The 24,148-nt window shown below is 38.0% G+C and overlaps 1 protein-coding gene across 4 annotated transcripts; it reads left to right on the forward strand.

Annotated features, from left to right (window-relative positions):
* The first annotated feature begins 1,040 nt into the window (after positions 1 to 1,040).
* LOC134645351 (uncharacterized) lies at positions 1,041 to 22,664 on the forward strand. Of its 4 annotated transcripts, none has more exons than XM_063498761.1 (5): positions 1,041 to 1,087; positions 18,925 to 19,557; positions 20,141 to 20,471; positions 20,573 to 20,748; positions 21,680 to 22,664. In XM_063498761.1, the coding sequence occupies exons 1-5, from the start codon at positions 1,077 to 1,079 to the stop codon at positions 21,906 to 21,908; spliced, it is 1,380 nt and encodes a 459-aa protein (XP_063354831.1). In that variant the 5' UTR covers positions 1,041 to 1,076; the 3' UTR covers positions 21,909 to 22,664. The 4 variants fall into 4 exon arrangements, with proteins under 4 accessions (XP_063354831.1, XP_063354832.1, XP_063354833.1 ...); XM_063498762.1 differs by lacking the exon at positions 1,041 to 1,087 and adding an exon at positions 1,645 to 1,732; XM_063498763.1 differs by lacking the exon at positions 1,041 to 1,087 and adding an exon at positions 1,692 to 1,751.
* The last annotated feature ends 1,484 nt before the right edge of the window (positions 22,665 to 24,148 follow it).

Raw genomic sequence — 24,148 nt, forward strand, 5'->3', positions numbered from 1 at the left:
CTAATGACAGCCGTTAAGTTACTTTCATTATCACTACAAGTATAGCTTTCAGTTCACATATTTCATCCTCAACGTAGCTCTGCAACTATGAATGCTTTTAAACCATCACCAAAATTTTGGTGTTACGTTGCAATATGTTGCATGAAGCTTGATAACACAAGTAGAGGTTTTATTCCCCATCTTGATGTTTAAGTTGCTAGTACTGGGTTGGACTTAATTTCTCATGGTAGACTCAACAAGGTACTGGAAACGTTCCTCAGAGAATTTGGTCCATGTGATATCATGACTAAGTGTAGTTTAAAATAATGCAAGTAGAACTAACCATGAACTTAGTGACTTCAGATTTTTTGTGGTCATGCTCATTCACTGAAATGACCCGTTTTTATCTTAAAATGTGGCTGTAATAAAGAGTTATCCCTTATGATGAAAGAACAGTCAGTGATGGGGGAATTGTTGTTTTTTGATTGGTTGTCTTAGATTTTGAGATATGGATACAAAGTTCAGCACAGTTCAATAAATCAAATAACAAAGGGCCTGACAAGAGCCAACAATGGATTAAAAAAAATCAAAACAAGAGAAAACAATAGAAAGCAGGCTTAAAGCATGACAGAATTGCTGCTGCAGGTTTCATTTTCTAACCATTATCATCCACTTTTCCTGTTGTCTATTTCCTGTTGTGTGGTTTTCTGTTGCTGTTAGCCCATCTTTTACGTCTGTTCACGTTGAAATGAAAACCTTTCAAAAATACAGATACACTCTACTTGTCCAACATTATTTGTAAATATGTATCTTATGTTCTTTCAGCTGGTATTTCAATCAAACAACGTTAAACGATTTCTTGTGGATGAGGCAACACTGTTGCCTCACAGAATGCAGTTCGGCTTTTTCTTCTTCAGAGTTTGGCCTGATGGTGGAGTTTGCATGTTTTACTCGTACTTCCGTGGGCTCTCTCCGGTTTTTCCAGCTTCCTGCCACAGTCCAAAGACATGCATTAGCCTACCACAGACGTGTTGCCCTACGACAGCGGGGATAGGCTCCAGCACACCTGCAACCCTGATAAGGATAAGCGGAAGAAAATGGATGGATGGTACTGTTTATATTTCCTCTGCTATGTGTTAGTCACTTTGATAACTAATTAACCCAAGGGGGTGGCGGGGCGTTAGCCTTATGAAGGAGTATTAAGGCAACATTGAGAAGAAGAATGATCGACGATCTCGAGATTAACGTCGTAATTCTATTCTGAGAAAAACGGTCGAAATGAGCATTCTGAGTTTGTGGAATCGTACCTCAGAATCAGTTTTAGTAAAAAGGACAGGAAATTCTTTCAGCACATAAACACAGTGTGGTAATGGTGCAGAAAGCTCTATCTGGCCAGAGAAATCGATAAAGCTTAGACCACGATCAGAGGCGAGTGCGTCTAAACTGCACAACGCCAAAAAACAAACAAACACACAAACAAATAAAACAAAACAAACCCCAAAAAAAGCCCACTTCTCCACAACGTTTTGTGCGATTTTGCGAATTCGTTTTTTCCCATTGACTCGTTTTTTCCCCCCTGGATGATTTCCGCTAATAATTCTGACGTATGACAATCACTTGGTCACGCCCGGATAGAGCAGGAGAGAAGAAGACTCCGAGTGCACTTGCAGACCTACCTACGGATTCAAAGTTTAACTCTTTCTCGACTGGTGGGCACAACCGGGGGAACGTACTGACCACAGTTCAGCCTCCAGTGAGTTACCTGCTGAATGGTGAATAGTGGCTTTAAGTTGATGTTTAAGTTATTACAAATATTCTAATTCGACCACTCCGAGCATTTATCTTCAACTCCGATTTCGATGTAACTTAAATAGCGTTTTCTTGTGTCCTAAAGTTTATAGCATACACCCCTTAGTGACTTCATTGTATTTGCACTATAATTTCCCTAATACATTATATTAGACACTATAGCATTCTTTTTTTATTTATTGTTTCGTGGGACATTATGTAGCTCACTTATGAATTACAAGAAAGTCTGCATTCACTGTAGGACACATGCAGTTTTTTTTTTTGTTGTTGTTAGCTTGTACTGTAGAGACTGATGCCTCCAAACTTAAACAGGATATTGAGTACAGTCATCGTTGAAGTGGGATTTGGCATGTGTGGGAACTCTGCGATCAGTTGTAGTGGCTCAGCTTGGCGAAAAGAACTCACAGCTTCTACTTAAGTAACGAAAGTCGGTACTTTTGCCACCTCTGCATATAACCCCTCTATAAATCCTGTTGTGTACCAATAGAGGCAAAGATATTAGACATTTAAAAACAATAATTAAAAAAATAGAATGCAAAGACGCACACGCAGAAACTGATATTTTTTTTAACAAAACCTTGAACTGTGCATAGGAAATCGAAGAAACTGTTTTTGTTATTCTTAATAAACATTTGGTGTTTTTTTTTAATGTTTTTTTGCATTTGCACCACTAAGTGTAAGTCTAATATATGTTTATGGTTGTTGTTTGATTTCAAAGCACTAGTCTAGGGTCCTTACCTACCTTACACACAAAACCATTAGGTAATTCCTCCGTAATCTGCAGGTTTGAGCAGATAGTTTTTGACGGCATGGCTCAAGCAGAAAGAAAACAGTGTATACATGCTTTATTTTTCTAATGTACTATTGTATACTGAAAATATAAAATATTACATTAGTATATGATATTGTAAGTTTAAAACTCTACAATAACACAACAAAGGTTCAGTATAACTGGCCTTCCTGGAAACTCACCAGGTTGTAAAATAAAATAAAGAGACTCTATGCCATGGGGCGTTTTTTTTCCATGCCATTACCAGCAGGATGTAATCCAAAGATTGCTTATATGTACACTTTCATTATGTTGCTTGCTCTGCAAAACTATGTAAACTGTTCAGGTTTCAGGCTCATAAAATAGGGTAAAAAAAACACAGCAACACTTTAAAAGGTATAAAATGGTCAAAGAGCAATGCAGGCTGGAAGGAAAAGATAAAGAAATGAGGAGTGGCTCACAGTACAGTACTGAACAGGTGGCACTTTTGGCATCTGTTATTTAGGGTATATATTTCTTTCACAATCTGGAGGCCTATATGACAGTAAGAAATTTAATTTTCTCATTGCCTTCAATAGTACATATTTGCTTTTTAAAATATACAAATTTTAGATGATTTGTTAATATTATCTTCTTTGCAACAAAGGAAGGTTCCCCTTCAGTTTCTTGGTCATAAAGCAATTAAAAAAAGGAAAAAGGAAGTGTGAACATTAAAAAAAGATTTATTTGCTTTTCACCTTTCAGGCTCTGTACAGGCTTCCCTTCTTGATTGGTAGCAGTTGTAGAAGGGAATACTTGCAGTTACAGTAGTACCTTGGTTTACGAGTATGATTCGTTCCTTAATGCTGCTTGCAAACCATAAATACTCATATGTCAAAGCAAATTTTCCAAAAAGAAATACTGGAAACTTGGATGGATGGTTCCAAGCTCCAAAAATATTCATGTAAAAATCACTTTTAAACATATTTTCTATATAAATCATTGACCCTAATACATATTTCTGCAATAAATGCATAATGATTAACACAAAATGCATATAATAAAAAAAACCGCACTTTACCTTTGAGAAAAGTCACTGCTGACCTGAGGGAAATGAGATGAGGAGGTCAATGTAAACAATACGCTTAACAGATGCTAGCTCCACATGAGCTCATGCGGCATGACACTCAGGTCGGCTCAGCTGTTACTGGAAAACATACGTATACAGCCATAAGTTTGCTCATATTAAGATTATGGCTCATAAACCAAGTAAGATTTTATTCAAGTTTTTTGCTCATCTTGCAGATTACTCGTATGTCAAGTTACTCTCAATCCGAGGTTACACTGTAATGTGTAACTGGGCTCTTAAACCATATAGTGCTCCAAATTTAAGGAATAAAGTATGTCAGTAAGAATTAAGCCATTTTTATGCTCAATGCCTGCCCCTGTCAGATGGTGGTGCATGCTAAAAATGATGCTGCAATTTGTGATGTGTGCTGTCATTTTGAAAGCGATTTTTGCAACCTGGAGCATTGCGCAATGGCTGCCCCAGTTGGGTTGATGACATGAGTATGATTGCATCACTTATCACCATTTTAATCATATTCTAGTACAGAAGCCCTGAGCTATATAGATATACAGAGAGAGATATTGCAGCAATCTTTTTTAAAAAGTGACTTTCTGGAATAACTTTGCAAAAAAAAACACTTGCCAAAGTCTTATCTTCTGGTTTTGACTTCTTCTCTTCCTATATCAGTGCTGCCATAGTGGTATTGTCTGAGTGGCAACACCTAACGCTCAGTAGACTACATCAGTGGCTTCCGGCACCTTAACAGTGGACATAAGTAGAAGTGTTTGCATAATGAGGTTGCGGGGGCACGTAAAGCAAACAAAGTGGAGGTTATAGCAACTCTTTCTGTGTATCATTGTCCAGGGCTTGGTGATATCTTTAATGGGAACTCTGACCTTGTTGAGTTTATGTATTACATCTGTGGATGTCCTGCTATGACTGTTCAAAATTTCTGCCATGATAAAGGTTTATATATATTATATATAATATATTATATATATTAGCATTATATATAAGCATTATATATAACTTTATAACTGTGCTAATCATGGTAAAGTATCTGAAGGCTGATGGCTTCTTGATCCGCTCAGATTCTTGTTACTGGTTCTCACGGCGGTAAGGTAAAACATTAAGCTGCCATAACCTTCCCACTTAAAATCCAACTCCACAGGGCTGAGGGAGAGGAAACATTGTTGCAATGGCAGATGAGTTTACATAAGCTGAGTTGGTCATTTTTGCACCCATCCCAGATGGGTCTTAATGGCAGCTAGACCCCCCTTAATGCAGAAAAGGAATGGTCAGTCAGGCCAAGCTATGCTACAACTCATTATCAAGTGCTGCATAAATTTTGAGTCTGACTTGTCTGTAATCTGTATAGGATTTCTGCTGCTGAGCTTAGCAGGCTGGAATCCTCCCAAAAGTGGTGCATTGACAGAGTTAGTGATCATCTTTGTTGTAATAGGGACAAAAGACCTTAAATGATACTTTCTTGGGATAAAGGAGAATTTACGTTGACAAAGTGGTAAATTGCACCCTGTTGTAAAATATCCCAGATGAGCAAAGGGCTAAAGACTTGAAGGAACTAAATCTTGACAGAGACAAACTGTGGATAGAGCTCTGGATTTAAAGTGGTGTTTTGAAACGGTTTCATTAAACTTAAAAATAGATGTGCCAAAAAAAAAACCTGTACTAGACATGGAATGTTATCAATATCTAGTTCTATTTACGATCCACTGGGTTTGGGTGTGGGGGGGGGGGGGGGGGGGGGGGGGGGGGGTTGCACCAGTTCTGCTGCCTGACAAAATAAAAGAAAGAGCTTTGCAAAACAAAATTTGGATGGGATGAAGTAATACTAGAAAGCATGTTGAAACAGTGGAAAGGTTAGCTGAATGATTTACAGATGGCCCATTTTATCTTTAAATGTGGCTGTGATAAAGTGTTATTACCCCTTATGATGAAAGAACAACCAATTCTAGCAAGTCGGTAATTTTTATCTCTGTAGGGACCTCTACTGGTGGAAAACCGGGTAATCAACCCGCAGAATTAATTCTAATGACAGCGGTTACGTAACTTTCATTATCACTACAACTATAGCTGTCAGTTCACATATATTATTCTCAACATAGCTCTGCAACTATGAATGCTTTTAAACCATCACCAAGATTTTGGTGTTATGTTATAATGTGTTGCATGAAGCTTGATAACACATTATTCCCCATGTTGGCGTTTAAGTTGCTAATACTGGGTTGGACTCCCGGTCACCCTCAGAGTTGCTTTCATTCTCATGGTAGACTCAACAGGGAAACATTTCTCAGTGAATCTGGTGCATGTGATATGGACATGATAGTAATTAAGTAAAACTTTATTTGTATTGCACCATTTAAGATATAAAATCAAAAAGTGCTTCACAACAGCCAACAATTAATTTAAAAAATAATTTTAAAAAAACAAAAAAAACAAGAGAAATTATTGAAAGCAGATTTAAAGCATGACAGAGTTGCTGCTGCAGTTGTGTGGAACCTGGTGTGGTTTTCTGTTGCTGTTAGCTCATCTGTTTCAAGGTGTGATGTGTTGTGTGTTCACGTTGAAATGAGAAACTTTCAAAAAATACAGATTTACAAATAATGTTGCTATAGTAAAAGCTTTAATTTTTTAACTCTTTCCTTCACCTGAATTGTTTTCGTTAGGAATTTAAGGTGAACTTGTTCAACAAATACAGATACAGTCACACAAGCAGATATTAAAATAACATAATTTTACTGAACTGATAAGAAAATTAGCTGTAGGTAGCGCAAAATCCTGATATGAGGAAAGGAATAGAAAGGACCTACCTACTGCCCACCAAAGAAATTAAAAAAAAAAGATGAGGAAGGGGGAGTGACGGTTGTATAGAAGCACAGGGCTGACTCTGGGCGCAGGTCCAAGAATTGTGAAAGGAGGAAATGCAAGGAGAACAAACAAGGTAAGGAATGATTTTGAGATTAGGCAACGCCAAAAATCGAGTAGAAAAAAATAAAAAAACATGCGATAGCAGATAGTATTTGAGGAGCAAGATTTAAGAAGCTCATAAACATTTACAGTATTACTACTATTTCATTTAGATTGCTACTTTCTTTATATATTTATGTTCACTCTTTTCTTTTTAATTGGGTTCTTTTTCCTTTTTTCTAATAAAGGCGTATAGGGCCACGTGAGGAAAAACATAGCAACGTCGAAATTTGAAGTCGTAATTCTATTTCCAGAAAAACGGTTTTAGTACCAAGGAAGGAAATGATTTCTCTTTCAGCACACAAACGAACCACTTCTCCGGTCTGATTTATTTTGCGCGTTTTCTGCGTGTTTGCAAACCGTTTTATTCGATTTATTTTTTCGAATGATTTCCGCTAGTATTCTGACGTATGACAATGACAATGACTTGGTCACGCCCAGACAGCAAAATCAAGTAGAAAAAGAGCAGGAGAGAAGAAGGCTCCGAGTGCACTTGCAGACACACGGATTCAAACTCTATTTCTCGACTGGTGGGCACAAACGGGGAACATACTGGCCACACTTCAGCGTCGAGTGAGTTACCTGCGGAATGGTTAATAGTGGCTTTAAGCTGATGTTTGAATTAATACAAATATTCTAATTCGACCACTAATAGTGTTTATCTTCTATTCGTGGAGACTAAATAGCGCTTCTTGTGTCCTAGCGTTTGTACCATACACACATTAGTGACTTCATTGTATTTGCATTATAATTTCGCCGAGCTATTTTACAACACAGTATAGCATTCTTATTTTATTTTATTTATTTTTTCTCGGGACATTATGTAGTTCACCTATGAATTGCAAGAAACATATTATGGCAGTAACCTGAAGTCTGCATTCACTGCTGAAGTTCAGGCATTCTTCAGTAGAAGTTGAAGCACTTCCAGGAAAAGTTGAAGTACTGTGCAAAAGTACAGCCACTGAAATGTACTCAAAGCAAGAAAGTAAGAAATAGCTCCTTGCAGAACTATTCTACTAACCATGTTTGTACAAAGATAACTGTAACTTGTGCCCATTTAATATGATAATAAAAACAATTTATAAAAATAATAAATAATAAAAAAAAAACATGAGAACACAAATACTATTCAAATGAAGGGACTCGGTTTTTATCTGTTATGTAGGATACATGCATTTATTTCTTTTTTTAAATTGTGAGCTTGTACTGTAGAGGCTGACATTGCCTCCACACTTAAACAGGATATTTTGAGTCCAGGTTAAAGTGGGATTTGGCATGTCGGAAAGTGGGGGGGACTCTATGACTCAGCTTGTGGAGAAGAATCACAACCCACAACAGGGCCATTGTTTGGATTTTTAAACACTGACTTAGGTCAGCTCTGAAATCCTTTTGATTTTCACTTGATGATAACAAAAACTTTTCAAAGGTATTTACTATATTTTGTAGTGAAATTAATATAATATCTCAAACCTTATACGCTACCTAAAGGTTGAGATCTCAGAATAATGCTGAAATAAACCAGCAGTACTATTTTATTCTTTGTTCCTATTTTTTATTTTAAGCAGCAGAAATTAAACCTTTAAAAAAGTAAAAATCTTGATGAGCTATTTGTTTGTGAGACAGTATGCTGACGGTACTTAGTTCAGTTTAAAAACTTTACCAGCCCTGGCCTCATAGCTTTTGCTTTTATTGCACCATAATGGCCCCTTTTAAACTCTGTCAACTCTTACTTATGTTTTTTTTATTGCTCCACCCTTCAACTTTCCTGCTCCTTTGGTGTCACACCAGTCTGCTGTACTTTTCCTCTCCTCTTGTCTCATCTCTCCTGGTTATACGAAGAATGCCGTCATCATGTGTCAATCAAGCTACATCGAAATGTATAATGTATAATTTGATGTGATTATTAGGTATTTTAGACATGCACCAACTTAATTTATAAAATTAACATCTATCATCTTCTTTATGGAATGCTCTGAGTACACAGACATGCATGTCTTTGAATAGTGCATCAAATATGAACAGGGAAGGTACACTCAGTGAAAGGGATAATTTATTCACACATTTATGCACACATCATTTTCTATTGAATAATGGCCTTGTAAAAAATACGTCAGTGTTTTAAAGGTTACTATAGTAATGCACACTATTTACACATGGTGCAAATCCACAAAGATGTGGCAAAGATCATGTTCACTAAGAAAACCTACCGACGCTCACATCAGAAATTATTGTGAGTTGTGATTTTTTTTTCCCCCCCTATGCTGAGGCATGTACTATTGTATTGTGAAAAAATAAAATAGCACATTAGTATATGATATTGTAAGTTTAAAACTCTACAATAATACAACAAAGGTTCAGTATAACTGGCCTTTTTGGAAACTCACCAGGTTGGAAAAGAAAATAAAGAGACTCTATGCCATGTTTTTTTTTTTTAAATAACTTTCCAACTTTCCAAAACTATTGCTTATATTTCCCACAACATTTGTGTGACTTTACCAGCAGGATGTAGTCAAAAGATTTCTCATATGCAGGTTTTCACTATGATGCTTGCTCTGCAAAACTATGTAAACTGTTCAGGTTTCAGGCTCATAAAAGGGGGTAAAAACACAGCAACACTTTAAAAGGTATAAAATGGTCAAAGAGCAATGCAGGCTGGAAGGAAAGGATAAAGAAATGAGGAGTGGCTCACAGTACAGTACTGAACAGGTGGCACTTTTGGCATCTTTTGTTTAGGGTATATATTTCTTTCACAATCCTAAGGCCTATATGACAGTAAGAAATGTAATTTTCTCATTGCCTTCATTAGTACATATTTGCTTTTTTAAATATACCAAGCTTAGAAGAGTTATTCATTATATTATCTTCTTTGAAAACAAAGGAAGGTTCCCCTTCAGTTTCTTGGTCATAAAGCAATTTAAAAATAAAAAACAAAACAGGAACATTTAAAAAAAGATTTATTTGCTTTTCACCTTTCAGGCTCTGTACAGGCTTCCCTTCTTGATTAGTAGCAGTTGTAGAAGGGAATACTTGCAGTTACAGTAATACCTTGGTTTACGCTTGTGATTCAGTCCTCAATGCTGCTCTCAAACCAAAATACTCATATGTCAAAGCGAATGGAAACTCGGATGGATCGTTATATAAATCATTCACCCTAATACATATTTCTGAAACAAGTACACAATGAATAACACAAAATGCATATAATAAAGTAAAAATAAAAAATAAACCCGCACTTTACCTTTGAATAAACACGTTGCTGACATGAGGGTTAGGGTGGAGGACGATTGTTGCTTGATTATTGCTATAAACAATATGCTTGACGGATTCTAGTTCTGTGGATGATGAATGCTTACTGAGAGCACGCATAGAGAAAGCGTACCTAACGTGGACTTATTCTCCACATTGGGAAAAGAACCACTGACTCACCAGCAACTGCTGGTGTGTGCTGTCATTTTGATAGTGATTTTTGTAACCTGGAGCATTGTGCAATGGCTGCCCCAGTTGGGTTGATGACATGAGTATATGATTGCATCACTTATCACCATTTTAATCATATTCTAGTACAGAAGCCCTGAGATATGGAGATATACAGAGGGAGGTATTGCAGCAATCTTTAAAAAAAAAAAGTGACTTTCTGGAATTATATTTAATCATTTCTGGAATAACTTTGCAAAAAAAGAAAACACTTACCAAAGTCTTATCTTCTGGTTTTGACTTCTTCTCTTCCTATATCAGTGGTGCCGTAGTGGTATTGTCTGAGTGTCAACGCCTAACCCTCAGTAGACTACTGCAGTGGCTTCCTGCACCTTAACAGTGGGCATAAATAGAACTGATGTAATGATGTTGCAGGAGCACGCAAGGCGACCAATGTGGAGGTTATAGCAACTCTTTCTGTGTATCATTATCCATGGCTTAGTGAGTGATATCTTTAATGGAACTCTGCTCTTGTTAGGTTTATGTATTGCATCTGTGGATGTCTTGCTATGACTGTTCAAAATTTCTGCCATGATAAAGGTTTTGTTAAATTCTCAGTTTTTTAATCTTTGGGCTGAAGGAAGAACAACACTCGGTGTATAAATTCTCAATCAACAATCATTTTATTCCATACAATTATCATTATTCCATACAAACACTCTTGCGCAATACATCCAGATGGGAGATGTGCCAAAGAGGGTAACAGCAGATCTGGACGTGTCTGAGCATTTCTCACATTCTTATAGCTTCAGCCCCCTTCCAAAGTCATAAAACCTAAACATCCACATTCTTTCTCTCTCTCAGTGAGCCTAAGTTATGACTTTGGCTTCCTGTGCAGTATGTTCTGTTCTTTTCTAATCAGACAAATAAGGCCATGATTCTCTGAAAACAGTATTTCTTATAACGCAGCAGTATCATGCATCATAAAACAATATCATTCATTCACAATAAATCGGCGGTCTAATGTAATACAAATCAGTTTAATAAATGTAATAGTTGTCACCTTCTTCTAAGTCAATAGTTAAATGCAACCTAAAACTACATAATGATTTCACAATCTTTAATTAGGGGTATAACGTGGCATAAGATAATATAATAATCTCACAGTTTATACCATTATATATAACTTTATACCTGTGCTGAGCATGGCAAGGAATCCCATTCACCTCTACTCTGGTCATCTTGGTCTCCCGAAGGCTGATAATTTCTTGATCCTCTAGGGATCTAGTTACCTGGTTCTCACGGCGGTAAGGTGCTATAGCTTTTCCACATTTCTCTTAAGATCTAACGCCACAGGGCTAAGGAAGAGGAAACATTGTTGCAATGCAAGATGAGTTTGCATAAGCTGAGTTGGCCCTTGTGACACCCATCCTAGGCGAGTCTTAGTGGCAGCTAGACCCCCGGGGTTCCAAGACAAACTGGTGCTGTAGATTTTATAAGGTCAGTGTGATCAGCAACAAAGAGCACTATTGGATGTGCTTGTTCAAATGATTGCAATGGAAGGTCTTTGAGGTACTTGTATTTTGTGAGTGCTGCACTAATATCAAAGGTCATTTGAGGAGGCTGCAGGTGATATCTATAATGATATAGGGGAGCCACTGATGGTTTGTAGACCTTGGCGGTTTTTGTCAAGTTCTCATCTGTACCATAGATACTAAGTGGCATGGCAGGGTTAGATAGGAGAATGGTATGCTACAACTCATCATCAAGTGCTGCATAAATTTTGAGTCTGACGTGTCTGTAATCTGTATAGGATTTCTGTTGCTGAGCTCAGCAGGCTGGAATCATCCCAAAAGTGGTGCATTGACTGAAGTAGTGATCATCTTTGTTTTAATAGGGACAAAGGACCTTAAATGATTCTGTATTGGGATAAGGAAGGATTTGCGCTGACAAAGTGGTAAATCCCACCCTGTTGCAAAATATCCCATATCATAACAGTCCCCGATGGGCAGGGCTGTGAGTACTCAGACTGGCATAATGCTCCTCCTGGAGCATTACATCGTGGTGGAATTTCATATGGTCAGAAAGATTTTGAGATTAGTTCTTCAGCAATAACAGTTCGACAACAATGGATTAAATACAGTTCTGTGTAAAGTTGAAGCAATTGTAATTGATTGATCCATCACAAAGCTGTCTGGTGATCCAAAAGACATAGAGCCATTTACTCCAAATCACATCCTCCTGATACACGAATACCTGCCTTTGTTACACGAGAGACAAAAAGACAACCAAAAGAGGAAAAATCTAAAACCTGGAGATATAGTTATTTTAATGGGTTCTTCTGCCCCCAGTCCATAAAAATGGACTTTAAAAACAAAGACCAACATTCTTGAAATCCCTGTAACTAAACTTTGTTTTTTACATTAGCCTGTAGTTTAAAAGTGTATTTAAGTGCTTTTATTTTATTTTATTTTTTTGTGTGTGTCTAAAATGTTCTTCTTATGTTTTTTATGGTATTGTTTACGTGTTACTGTAAGGTGACCTTGAGGGTCTGAAAGGTGCCTATAAATAAAATGTATTATTATTATTATTATTATTATTATTAAAATGGAAGTACTTTATGATGGGTCTGTCTAGCACAAACCCCTCGCTGGAACGAGACAATTCTACTACAACAGCAAAAAGCATTGGACGCCAAGCAGAGCTCTTTGATCTCGTGCACGAGGGACAGAACTGTGACGAGCGTGTTCCTGTCGCTCACCCCAGTTGCTCTCGTCTGCTCCCTCGTAACTCTGCTCTTTATTGAGGTTACATGAATATGCATAGGTTCATTAACATATGATATCTTACATAGGTATACATGTGAACAAAGAGTACCGTGGGGGGGTCAAGATGTGACCCTGTGAACGACTTCCCTAAATCTGCTGGCCTGGAAGTCCAGCAGTTCATCTAAACAAAAGGAACTTATACTGAAACAGTAAGAGAAGGCACGACCTCTCTCATGACCCTAAGATGTGTGTGTATGCCAGAGTGCTCTGGGAGGCACACAGAGTCTTTGCAGCCTGCTAAGGATCAGACCTCTATCATTATGCAATCGATTATAAAACTCTAAGCATATATGAGTATGTCTTTCTAAGCATAAATGACAATCAACAATATAAACCTGACACTTTATTTTTAATTTGGCTCCTTATTTGCTTCATAGTTAGAATTGTCATGTCTGACGGCCATTGCAATTAGGGCCTGGTGTGTAGGAACCATTTTTGTGTTTTGCTTATTACCTTATGTGTGCCACTAGGTGTCACTTTTTGTATTTGTAAATGATTGTATAGAAGGTAGAACATTTAATTAGGGTCAGGTGTTGCTGGTTGGAAGGACCAAACAGTTTGTGACTGCGGTGATTTATGTTGGATGATGTTGGATCTTAAGATGAACTGTGAAACATCAAATGCAATCAATGGTGATTGCTTAGACTGCTTAAACTGACAAGGTAAATACAGCTGGAGTTATTGACTGGACTTTCTTGTCAAGTTCACCAGTCATACACCTCAGTGGCTTCAAGCGTAGGCTTAGCCTGTACATCTGTTATATGGTTGAATATATATATATATATTTGTCTCTCATATTAAGGGGTTTCGGGGTGAAAAAGTTAATGTTCATCCTCAATCTTCGTTCTGCAAATTTGTTTGTATTATCTTAACCATAGCTCTGTAGCTAGCCACCAGGTAGCACACCATTCTATGCCAGCTAGCCCAACTTCATAAAGCATACAAACATTGGTGCTGTTTAATTAAGTGTTTTTAGAAATCCGTCAGTCAGAACATGACATTTCATCTTTAGATGGAAACTGGCAAACTAACTTCCTGCTAACTTCAAACTCTTTCATGCATGCCTGGATGTTGATGTTACTGTAACAGCTGGGAGGCAGCCACACTGATCATTTTATTGAAGATGAAATAATTTGGGCCACTTTTAACTCAGTGATACCACAGTGTTTGTTTTGGCTATGGGAATCAAAGAAGAGTGGACCCAGGAATGGCTAATGATGTTGTTTTTATGCTTGCTGTGCAAGCTGTGTCATGGGTGTCGCTCGCTGATTTTGATATCACATCATGAGGCATTCGTCACAATATTTGCAGCCGATTGTGTGGCTCTCGATTTCTCGTAACTTGGCGGGTTGTGTCACAGCTGGGTTGAAGACACAAATGTTTGAGTGTGTTAGTTTTTAATGATATTCCAGTACAGAAACTCAGATACAGTTATACAGAGGACGATGTTGCAGCTGTTTAAAAATTGGAGACTTTGTTAAAAAACACTTTGGAAAAACTATTTGTTTCTGGTTTTGATTTCTTCTCTTCCTATATCGGCACATTTGTGGCCAGCACCTATCATTCAGGAGAATACTGCAGCAGGTTACCACACTTTAATAGTGGCATTAATATAAGTGACTGCATGATGATGTTGTGGCAGTAAGCGGAGTAATCAATGCGGAGGGTATGCTGGTGAAGGTTAGGGTTAAAAAAAAAAAAGGGTTAGAATATAATACATCACAAGCCCACGTGGGGGTTTTGAAACAAATTTAACACTGCCAGCTTTGCACAGATCCACAAATGTAAGCTACATTCATGTCTGTGTTTTTCCTCCGTATTCCCGTGGGCATTTTTTTTTTCTAAATAAGTTTAACAGCTCGTTACCTCTCTACCAGAAAATGTACACTACCAGTCAAAAGTTTGGACACACCTTCTCATTAATGTTTTTCTTTATTTTTACTATTTTCGAAATTGTAGATACATACTGAAGACATGAAATGTATAAAGCAAGATTTATGGAATTATGCAGCATAGGAAAAATTGATAACTTTAAATATCTCTTATACAGTCCCGTTCAAAAGATTAAAATGTCTTGAAAAATGGCAAAAAAAATCTTATTTTGCATGGTTGGCTCTTAACAAGGTTCCAAGTAGAGCTTCAACATGCAACGAGAAGAAATGGGAGTGAGACAAAACATTTTTTGATGCAGTTAAAACAATTAAACTGAAACAGGTGGTTTTACAGCTGATCAAAAGTTTAGGACCACACCTCCAAAAAAGCCCCCCCTCCTAAACTGAAGTCAAAGTCCCAAACATGAAGTCAGTAATGAGTAGTTCTAGGATTATTTTTGATCACTTCGAAAATTTGTTGCTGTATGCTTGATTGCAAGCCTTTCCTTGAGGTGAGTGAGAACATTTCTCCAAGTGGTGAAGATGCCTGGAACTTTTGTCCATTTTTGTAAACTTCCCTTGTCATCCATCCCCAAAGGTTCTCAACTGGATTTAGATCAGGGGAACATGCGGGATGGTTCAGAAGAGTGATGTTATTCTCCTGGAAGTAGTCCCTTGCTCTGCGGGCATTGTGTACTGTAGCGTTGTCCTGTTGAAAAACCCAGTTGTTACCACAAAGACGAGGGCCCTCAGTCATGAGGGATCTTCTCTGCAACATCTGGACATAGCCAGCGGCCGTTTGACGCCCCTGCACCTCCTGAAGCTCCATTAGGGAGTTGCCTTGCAACTCTGCAGTTCTGTCCATTTGATTTCCACCTACACACAAGAACAGTTCATGTGATTAAATGATCAAATGATACAGTTGTTGATGACAAACAATAGTCTGAAATGATCGGGAGAGGCTAAATCAGTGCACTAATATACTCAGTTTAGGTGTGCGTAATCCCTCATTCTGAACTGTCTTAATGGTCATCATCTCGTATGTTCTCCAAAGGTTGTTGGTTTTCCATTATTCCCATCAGCAATTCATCCAGCTGCTCCGTGTCCTTATTTGCAGGTTTTCCACCAGTCTTAAACCTCTCTTTTCTGGCTTCTAGAACAGTCTTTTTTAACTTTTTTTAAATATATATTTTTAAGATAAGATAAGATAACGCTTTATTGTCATTGCACAGTCATACCTAGTACAATAGTACAAACGAAATTGGAAATTGTCCCACGTCAGCACTATGCACAACTGAACACAACACAGTAACTTAAAGTGTTTTTTCTTTTAAAGTGCAAAAAAGGTATGAGCAAAAGAAAAATGAATGACTTAATAAATATATAAATGAATGGGTGAATGTTTATTGCACATGATGGCCAATCAGGTCAGCTGTTAGCATTGCTTAGGGCTATTGTCCTGTTGTAAAAGCTGTCCTTGAGTCTGTTTGTCCATGACCTCAGTATCCTGAATCTCCTGCCAGACAGCAGCAGCTTAAACACCCGGTGCCCTGGGTGTGTGCAATCCTGTAGGATGCTGCGTGCCCTCTTGAGACAGCGAGTGGTGTACAGGTCCTTCAGGGAGGGAAGAGGATGTCCAATGATTTTTGGGGGGCCATATTAATCACCCTCTGTCGTGCCTTTTTGTGTGCCATGGTGCAGCTGGACAACCATACACACCACTAGTCGTAGGTGTATTAAATGTTATTAAACATTTTTTTAATTGCATGGATCAAACAGAAAGGAAAAAAGCATGGACATACTTTTTCTTTTTAATGTACTGCTCACAGCATTGATAGAAGGAAAAGTAATTCACTTTAGCAGAAAGCCAAGAACAGGGTGGTTTTGCTTAATATTTCAATTTTCTTTCAATTTCAGTTGTAGTTCTATATTGCCAAATGAAAAAGAAACAGCATATCCACACATATAGGAACGTAGTGGTGGTGGTGGTAGTGGTAGTAGTTTTCTGCAAATGAGCCCCATGTATGTACAAGTATTTCTATAGAATTTAATTTATTTTTTATTTTATTTTTTTTTGACTGAATAGACTGTGCAAGTATTAGTTTTGATGTTGTGGTTCTTTCTTTTTGTTTCTAGCTGCACATTTTTAAGCAAATTCCATCACAAGAGCTCGTTCATTTCAGTTTGAATTTTTTTTTTTTTCTAATGCCAAATCACAACTAAAGTCACCTCAAGGTACTCAAGTTTTGGACAAAATGTGACTTTTCTGCCAAACATTTCTAGACAGCCACCCTTCCATTGAGACCATTTTTGTTGAGGCTTCACTGAACAGTAGATTGATCAACTGGAGGATTAGATGCATCTCAGCTCCTGTGCCAGGTCTTGGTTGGATTCTTTTTTTGTTTGTTTATTTGTTTGTTTTTTAATAGATACTGTTCATCTGCTGTAGATAGTTTTTTAGGCCTGCCACTTCTTCTTTTGCCCTCCACTTGTCCAGTTTCCTCATATTGTTAAGGATACACTGCACAGCATGCTGAGATATGACAAGGTTTTGGTTAATATTTCTTCAGGAATGACCTTGTTGGTGTAGATTCAGCTGCATCAGGCTGCATGTAACAAGGTGCTTAAACATAAAATTTATGATTGGTTGTTTGCTAAGTTGTCTGTGTAGACACAACACTGGCTCATTCTTGATTTAAGTGCCTTTTCATGTTTGAATGATTGACAGGTCAGTGTTAAGTGGTTTAACAAACAACCCAAGAAAATATCCCACTGAAAATGTTTAGGGTTTCCTTTTTGAAAGCCTGGAGAAGTATTGCTCATGAACAAAACAAAAAATAAGAAAAAGAAAATACAAGACAGGAAAGTTTAAAGAAATGAGGAGTGGCTCACAGTACTGCATAGGCACAGAAAGATTTTTTGGCATGCGTGGGTTTGGGTATATATTTGTTTTAAAATATGGAATACCCATATGACAGTAAGAGATACAATTTTCTCATTGCCTTCAATAGTATATGTTTGCTTTTTTTCTAAAATATGGAAGTCTTATAAAGCTTGTGTGATTTACTAGTGATGATATCCTCTTTGCAACAAAGGAAGGTTCTCCTTCAGTTTCCTTAGGAACAAAGCAATTAAACAAAACCAGCAGATGCGAATTTTACAAAAGATTTTATTTGCTCTTCACCTTTCAGGCTACACAGAGGAGGCTTCTTTTCTTGGTAGCAGCTGTTCAAGGGAAAACTTGCAGTTATTGCATAACAATGTTCTTTAACCATTTAGTGCTCCAGATTTAGCATTGGAGATTATGTATCGGAATTTCAGGAGCAGGACCACGCCTCCAAACATGCTCCTTCCAGCTGTCATCTATATAGGTTCCCCTAGTTCTGCAAGCCGATCATTCTCGTTTACGTGCCCCACCCTCCCTCCCTCCTCCTTCTCCATTCTTCAACTTCTTCACTCCTATTTAGTACATGGGGATCTGCCAGGCCCGGGAGCCATCGCCAGTTTCCTTCGAGGCCTTCCACAAACCGCAGCTCAATTCATGTCAAAGCATTTACTTTTACCTACTAAAACGCTATCAAACTTAAAATGAGGACGTGGGCCCAGCTAGTGAAATAAAGTATGTCAATAAGAATTAGGTTTCCTCTTTGTGTGTGGCATTGTCCATGGTGAGTGATATCTATAATGGGAACTCTTAAGTGTATCTATTACATCTGTGGATGTCCAGCTATGACTAGCCAAAATTTCCATAGATAGTGTCCTTCATTAATATCTACCAAGGCAGATTAAGGCCAGATCTCACCCCAGTTATCCTATCATATTTAACTCTTAATTGTCTTTATCAGCTTATCACAGTAGTCCCTGAAGGACAGCACACAGGTTTTCTCTTTTCTAAACTTCAAAGGGTCCAAGCAAAAACCACTGGCCAGAGAACATCATTAGGTCTAACCTTTGTAATAAATTTATATTTTTAATTGTTGTTCCTTGTTTGTGTAATCTGAGACTACGCAGCAAGAAGACACTGGGTTGAAGTAATGTAAACATTTGGTAGTTCTAGATATTTTTTTTCTTTTAAGATTTAAAGCTACTAAACCACCTTTCTTTCCCTGCAGTAGAAAAGTAGAAATTGTTCTACTTTTCTGCAGTTTTGGAGGTTTTTCATCAGAGTTCAAATTTTGCTAGTTTTGAAACTAACCACAATTCTGTGTTCTGGTACAGGTTGGGAACTGGTTTCATCTCCACTGGCTGGATGGAGCTGTTAAAGCATTTTAAAAAGAAGTTGGTTCTCCTCTTCATCACTGTACTCTTCCTATTTTTGGTCTTCACTGTGAAAATGCCCAGCACATACAACTCAATCCCAAAACCATCTGGGCCACCAAGTGCTTGCTCCATGAGGATATCCGAGCAGACCATCACGCCGCTTAACAATACCAAGCACTTACTGGTGTCAGCCTACATGGACCAAAGAGTGAAGAATTTCGATATACGCATCATTGGCATATTTAGGAGAGACTCCATCCAACCCCTTCACTGCTTTTTCTGCTGTGCTGGTTATTTAAGTAAAACCACTGCAGCAACAATTTTACAGCATCCAGATAACTATGGTTTTCCTTTTGTCACTACGGATGTCATGTGTCAGATTCCTTCAAACTGCAATGCGACACATGTCACTCTCTTGACTACACCAGACAAAGCGAGTCTATCTAATCATCAATGGCTCCCTATAAGAAACAAAGACACAGTTGGACAGAAGGAAGAAAACATGCAGTTTGACTTCACAGTCTGCATCTCTAACCTCTTTGGCGACTACAACAATGTGCTTCAGTTTGCACAGACTCTGGAGATGTACAAGTGAGTACGGCAACAAGCTACAAAGTGAAAAATGTGCAACAGCACCTGGTCCTGACACAGTATGAAACCTAACAAGCTCTGCAAAGGCTTCAATGCAGTGTCTCTGGATTGTATCACATTGTACAGTTGTGTCTGTTACTCCTGTTGCTGCCGGAAAAAAGTGTAGTTGGGCAGTGTCTTACCCCTCAGAAGTCTATCACTTGGCACTAAATATTTACGGTAGCACAGTTTAAAATTCTGCAGGAGCTGTACGTCTTTTCAGACACTGTAGGAAAATGGATTTTTAGCCCCGTAAACTGTGGATTTCCAGCTGTTCAGAACCAGTTGGGAATAGACCGTGTCCCTCCTACTTGAGAAACACCACAGACTACTCTTAATGATTATAATATTATTTTTTGTCTGTGTATTTTAACAGTCAGGTAGTTGCAAGCTATTGTGAAAGGTACGGGCTAACACAGTATAAATATAATAGTAAGGCTAGAAAAATGACCAACTGTTAACAAAAAAAAAATTGTGGTGGTTTATATAGCAATCTGTTTTGTTTGCTGACAACGATGAACTAATTTGCCTTATTTTGCCCCAGGTTGCTGGGTGTGAACAGAGTGGTGATCTTTAACACCAGCTGTGGTTCAGGGCTCAATCGCCTGTTGCAGATTTACAGCGACGAGGGCTTTGTGGAAATGGTTCCTTGGCCCATTGACAAGCATCTGAAGCCATCTCGTGGCTGGCTTCACTCAGAGCATGGAGGGGATTTGCATTACTTTGGCCAACTGACCACACTTAATGAGTGCATTTACAGATCAATGGAACGTTCTCGCTACGTCCTGTTGAATGACATTGATGAGATTATAATGCCATACCAGCACGAGGATCTGATGTCTTTGATGAACACGCTCCGAAATCAGCATCCAAATGTAGGCTGTTCTTGTAATGAATTTGAAAATACAGTTCATCAAAAATTCAGTATCCCATACTATAAGTAGTTGTATTTGACTTGTTTTTATCTAATTTGAAGGCAGGGGTTTTCCTTATTGAGAACCATATTTTCCCAAAGAAACACTTTGAGCCAAGCGGACGGTTTCACCTGCGTCAGTGGAACGGGGTGCCAGGAATTAATATTCTGGAGCACATCTACAGGGAGGACCCCGCCAGAAACATATACCATCCATACAAGATGATAGTTCGGCCAAGGTAAGCTGAATTTGTCAGACACAAGATTTACTCTATTTAGGATACAGTTCTTTGGTTTACTCAATAATACATTTGACTGCAAGTTAAAAAAAAAAAAATTAAGTACCTTAGTTATTGAGCTTCTAGGAAACCATGATAACCATACAAGATACATCAAAACTGGTTGGAACGACAGTTTGCTCCAATTACAATAAACCTTAAGTCCCAGGTACAAAACACATTTAACAAAAGTTCTTATTTTGTTGCCATCTAATTTGATTAACACTTGAACTTTCAGATTTGAAATGTGTCATATTGCTCATACAGGACTAACGAAACACACTAAATGTAAACATGAACCCAGCAAACAGAAACCTTAACTTTAAATATGTTTATATTGTCCATTCTGTAAAATAGTCAGATGTCTATTCATATTAATGTACAGAATTCACCTGCTTGCTGCTACTACTGCACATTCACCCAATGTATATACTATATATATATATATATATATATATATATATATATATATATATATTTATTTATAATGTTATTCCTCTACCCCCCCCCCCCCCCCCCTTTTTTTTTTTTTTTTTGCACATGTTGAGGAGCGTGTCAGGATACATTTCACTGTGTGTTATACTTGTATAACTATGCATGTGACAAATAAAGAACCTTGAACCTTGAACCTTGAGGGAAGGCTCCCTATGGGTTTCCTAAAGGTCACAGTTTAGAGAATGTCCGAACAACCTGAGGGTTATTTTTGCCAATTTTTCTGAGATCATCCCTTAAGGTATTGCCAGAAAACCCAGGGAACATTCACTAAGGGTCCCCCAAGACTGATTTGTGAAACTTTCAAAGAACCTTCAGGGCACTCCTAAAGAGCAGGATCTTCAGTAATCGGTGTACCCTTAACTCCAAGCAGTTAACTCTCTTGTGTTTTGTGTCACAGAATGGTGGAGTGGACTTCAGTCCATGAAGTGATCAAGAATTTTGGAGAACGCTACAAGGTTCCACTAGATGTTTGTCGGATCATTCATGTCCGCGTGGCTCTACAGGGATCATTAACCCTGGAGCAACTTAATGTGGATAAACGACTGTGGGACTTTCAGGAAGAACTCATTCCCAATGTGGACAAGGTGTTGAAGAGGGTGGGGATGCTGAACTTGACACAGAACTAATGGATAAGATGTACAGGCACTACGATGGACACTTGTTAAACACACTGAATCAGATCGTGAATGTGCATCTTTGAATCAGGGGCATTTGTGAATTCATTGTGTCATTGTTTTCTGAATAGTTTGCTTATTTTGCACCAAGTGCCAGTAAAATCCCTACACTTTATTGAATACTGCTTAATTGCCAACCTTGAATAATTACAAGCTTTTTGTATGAAGGACACAGTGGTTCTAATACTGTGTGATATAAGTGTGACCATTTAAATAGTCCTTAATATAAATCTGTTGACTTAAAGAACTGCAAATATTTCAATTGTCCTGGCTATGCCACCTGAAGAGAGTAAAAACATTTACTAAATCAACAATATAACGTCCCAGAGAATCTGTCCAGTCGTCAGGTTGGAAGAACCAGAGAGGGGGAAAGCATTTTTTATCTGGGGTGGCTGTAGCTCAGGAGGTAGAGCATGATGTGTCCTTGATCCAACACAGCTGATTCAAATGGCTAAATGACCTCCTCAACATATCTTGTAGTTCTCCAGAGGCCTGGTAATGAACTAATTTGATTCAGGTGTGTTGACCCAGGGTGAGCTCTAAAACCTGCAGGACACTGGCCCTCGAGGCCTGGAGTTGCCCACCCCTGAGTTAGAGGATCACCAAAGCGTATATAGTATGTCCAGCTTTTTTTCTTTTTTTTTTTTTCTTTTTTTTTTTTTTCATAAAGGGTTAAGGGTTTTTGCTAACTCGTGTGATCATCTGTTATTTCACATACCTCAGTACAGATCATATAGCACATAATGAAGGTTTTAACCACCAGGTATTCTCTGGGAATCCAACCTTCTTGTCGTTGTATCTATTATTTAAATATTTTTGCACTTTTGCCCAGCCACCAAGAATCATGAAAGGCCAGTGAATTTCTTGACTCTTACAGCTGGGTATGTTTTAAGTCAAACTGCTGTGCCAATGCTGTATTTTGCTCTGAGGAAATTCTTCATATTTTTATTATTAAGTTTAAATTTTCAATTAATTTGTTTGTTGTTGATTGTTACTGTCCTTTTGAAGTCCGGAGCCTGGATGATGCCCACAGTTTAAAGGTCATGGTCTGAATGTTACCTGTGAAATGTAAAAGTTCAATTATATTATGATATTATAAATGTTTTTGTTTCACTTCCAAAGCTACAGCTTGCCAGCATGAGATTGCCTTCAGATTTGCCTTAATTCTTTTGTTGTATTGATTACAGTTAACCCAACACCAAATAACCACAAAGAACCAGTTTGAGAGGATTTGAGGTACATGAAGCGTGTTATCCTATTGAAAGCAACCATCAGAAGGTGATTGTTATCATAAAGCAATCAACATGGTGAGCATCATTGATCAGGCAGGCTGTGGTGTTTGAACAGTTCGCAGTTTGTAGTAAGTGGCTCCAAGTGTGCCAAGAAAGTGTTCCTCAGACCATTACACTGCCACCACCAGCCTGAAGAGTTGTAATACTCATTTGTGACCCTACTATCCAAATGTCACAGTAAAAGTTGAGACTCTCCAAACCGGCAATTTTTTTTCCAATTTTCTTGTCTAATTATGATGAGCCTGTGCTAATTTTAGCCTCAGTTTCCTGTTCTTAGCTGACAGGAGTGGCACCCATGATCTTCAGCTGCTGAAGTCCATCTGCTTCAAGGTTTGATGTGTTGTGTGTCCAGAGATGCTTTTCTGCATTCTTTGGTTGTAATGAGTGGTTGTCTGAGTTACTGTTTCCTTCCTCTCAGCTCAAAGCAGTCTGGCCATTCTCTTATAATCTCTGCCATCAACTAGGCTTTTTTTTTTTTTTTTTTTCAGGGAACTGGTATTTTCTCTCTTCCAGACCTTTTTCTGTAAGCCCTAGAGATGGTTGTGTGAGGAAAATCCAAGTAAATAAGCATTTTCTAAAATACTCACAACAGCCAGACTGGCACCAACAACCATGACACATTCACTGAAATTGCCTGTGTTCACCATTCACATACTCAGTTTTGACTTCAGGGAGTTGTCATGACCATGTCTATGTGCCTAAATGCAATGAGTTGCTGCCATGTAATTATACCCTACCAGCAAAGTTTTAGTTTATTATTATTGTTTAATTGCATATTTTTAAATAGATTTTTATATAAATATTTTTTAGCTAACAAACTGTGATCATTCCTTTTGCTGTAACCATAAATCTTTGCTTTTTTTTTCTTTGTTTTTGTGAGCAAATCAGGTACATTGTAAA

The sequence above is a fragment of the Pelmatolapia mariae genome, linkage group LG16_19 (genome assembly GCF_036321145.2).
Source record: "Pelmatolapia mariae isolate MD_Pm_ZW linkage group LG16_19, Pm_UMD_F_2, whole genome shotgun sequence".
Classification (NCBI taxonomy): domain Eukaryota; kingdom Metazoa; phylum Chordata; class Actinopteri; order Cichliformes; family Cichlidae; genus Pelmatolapia; species Pelmatolapia mariae.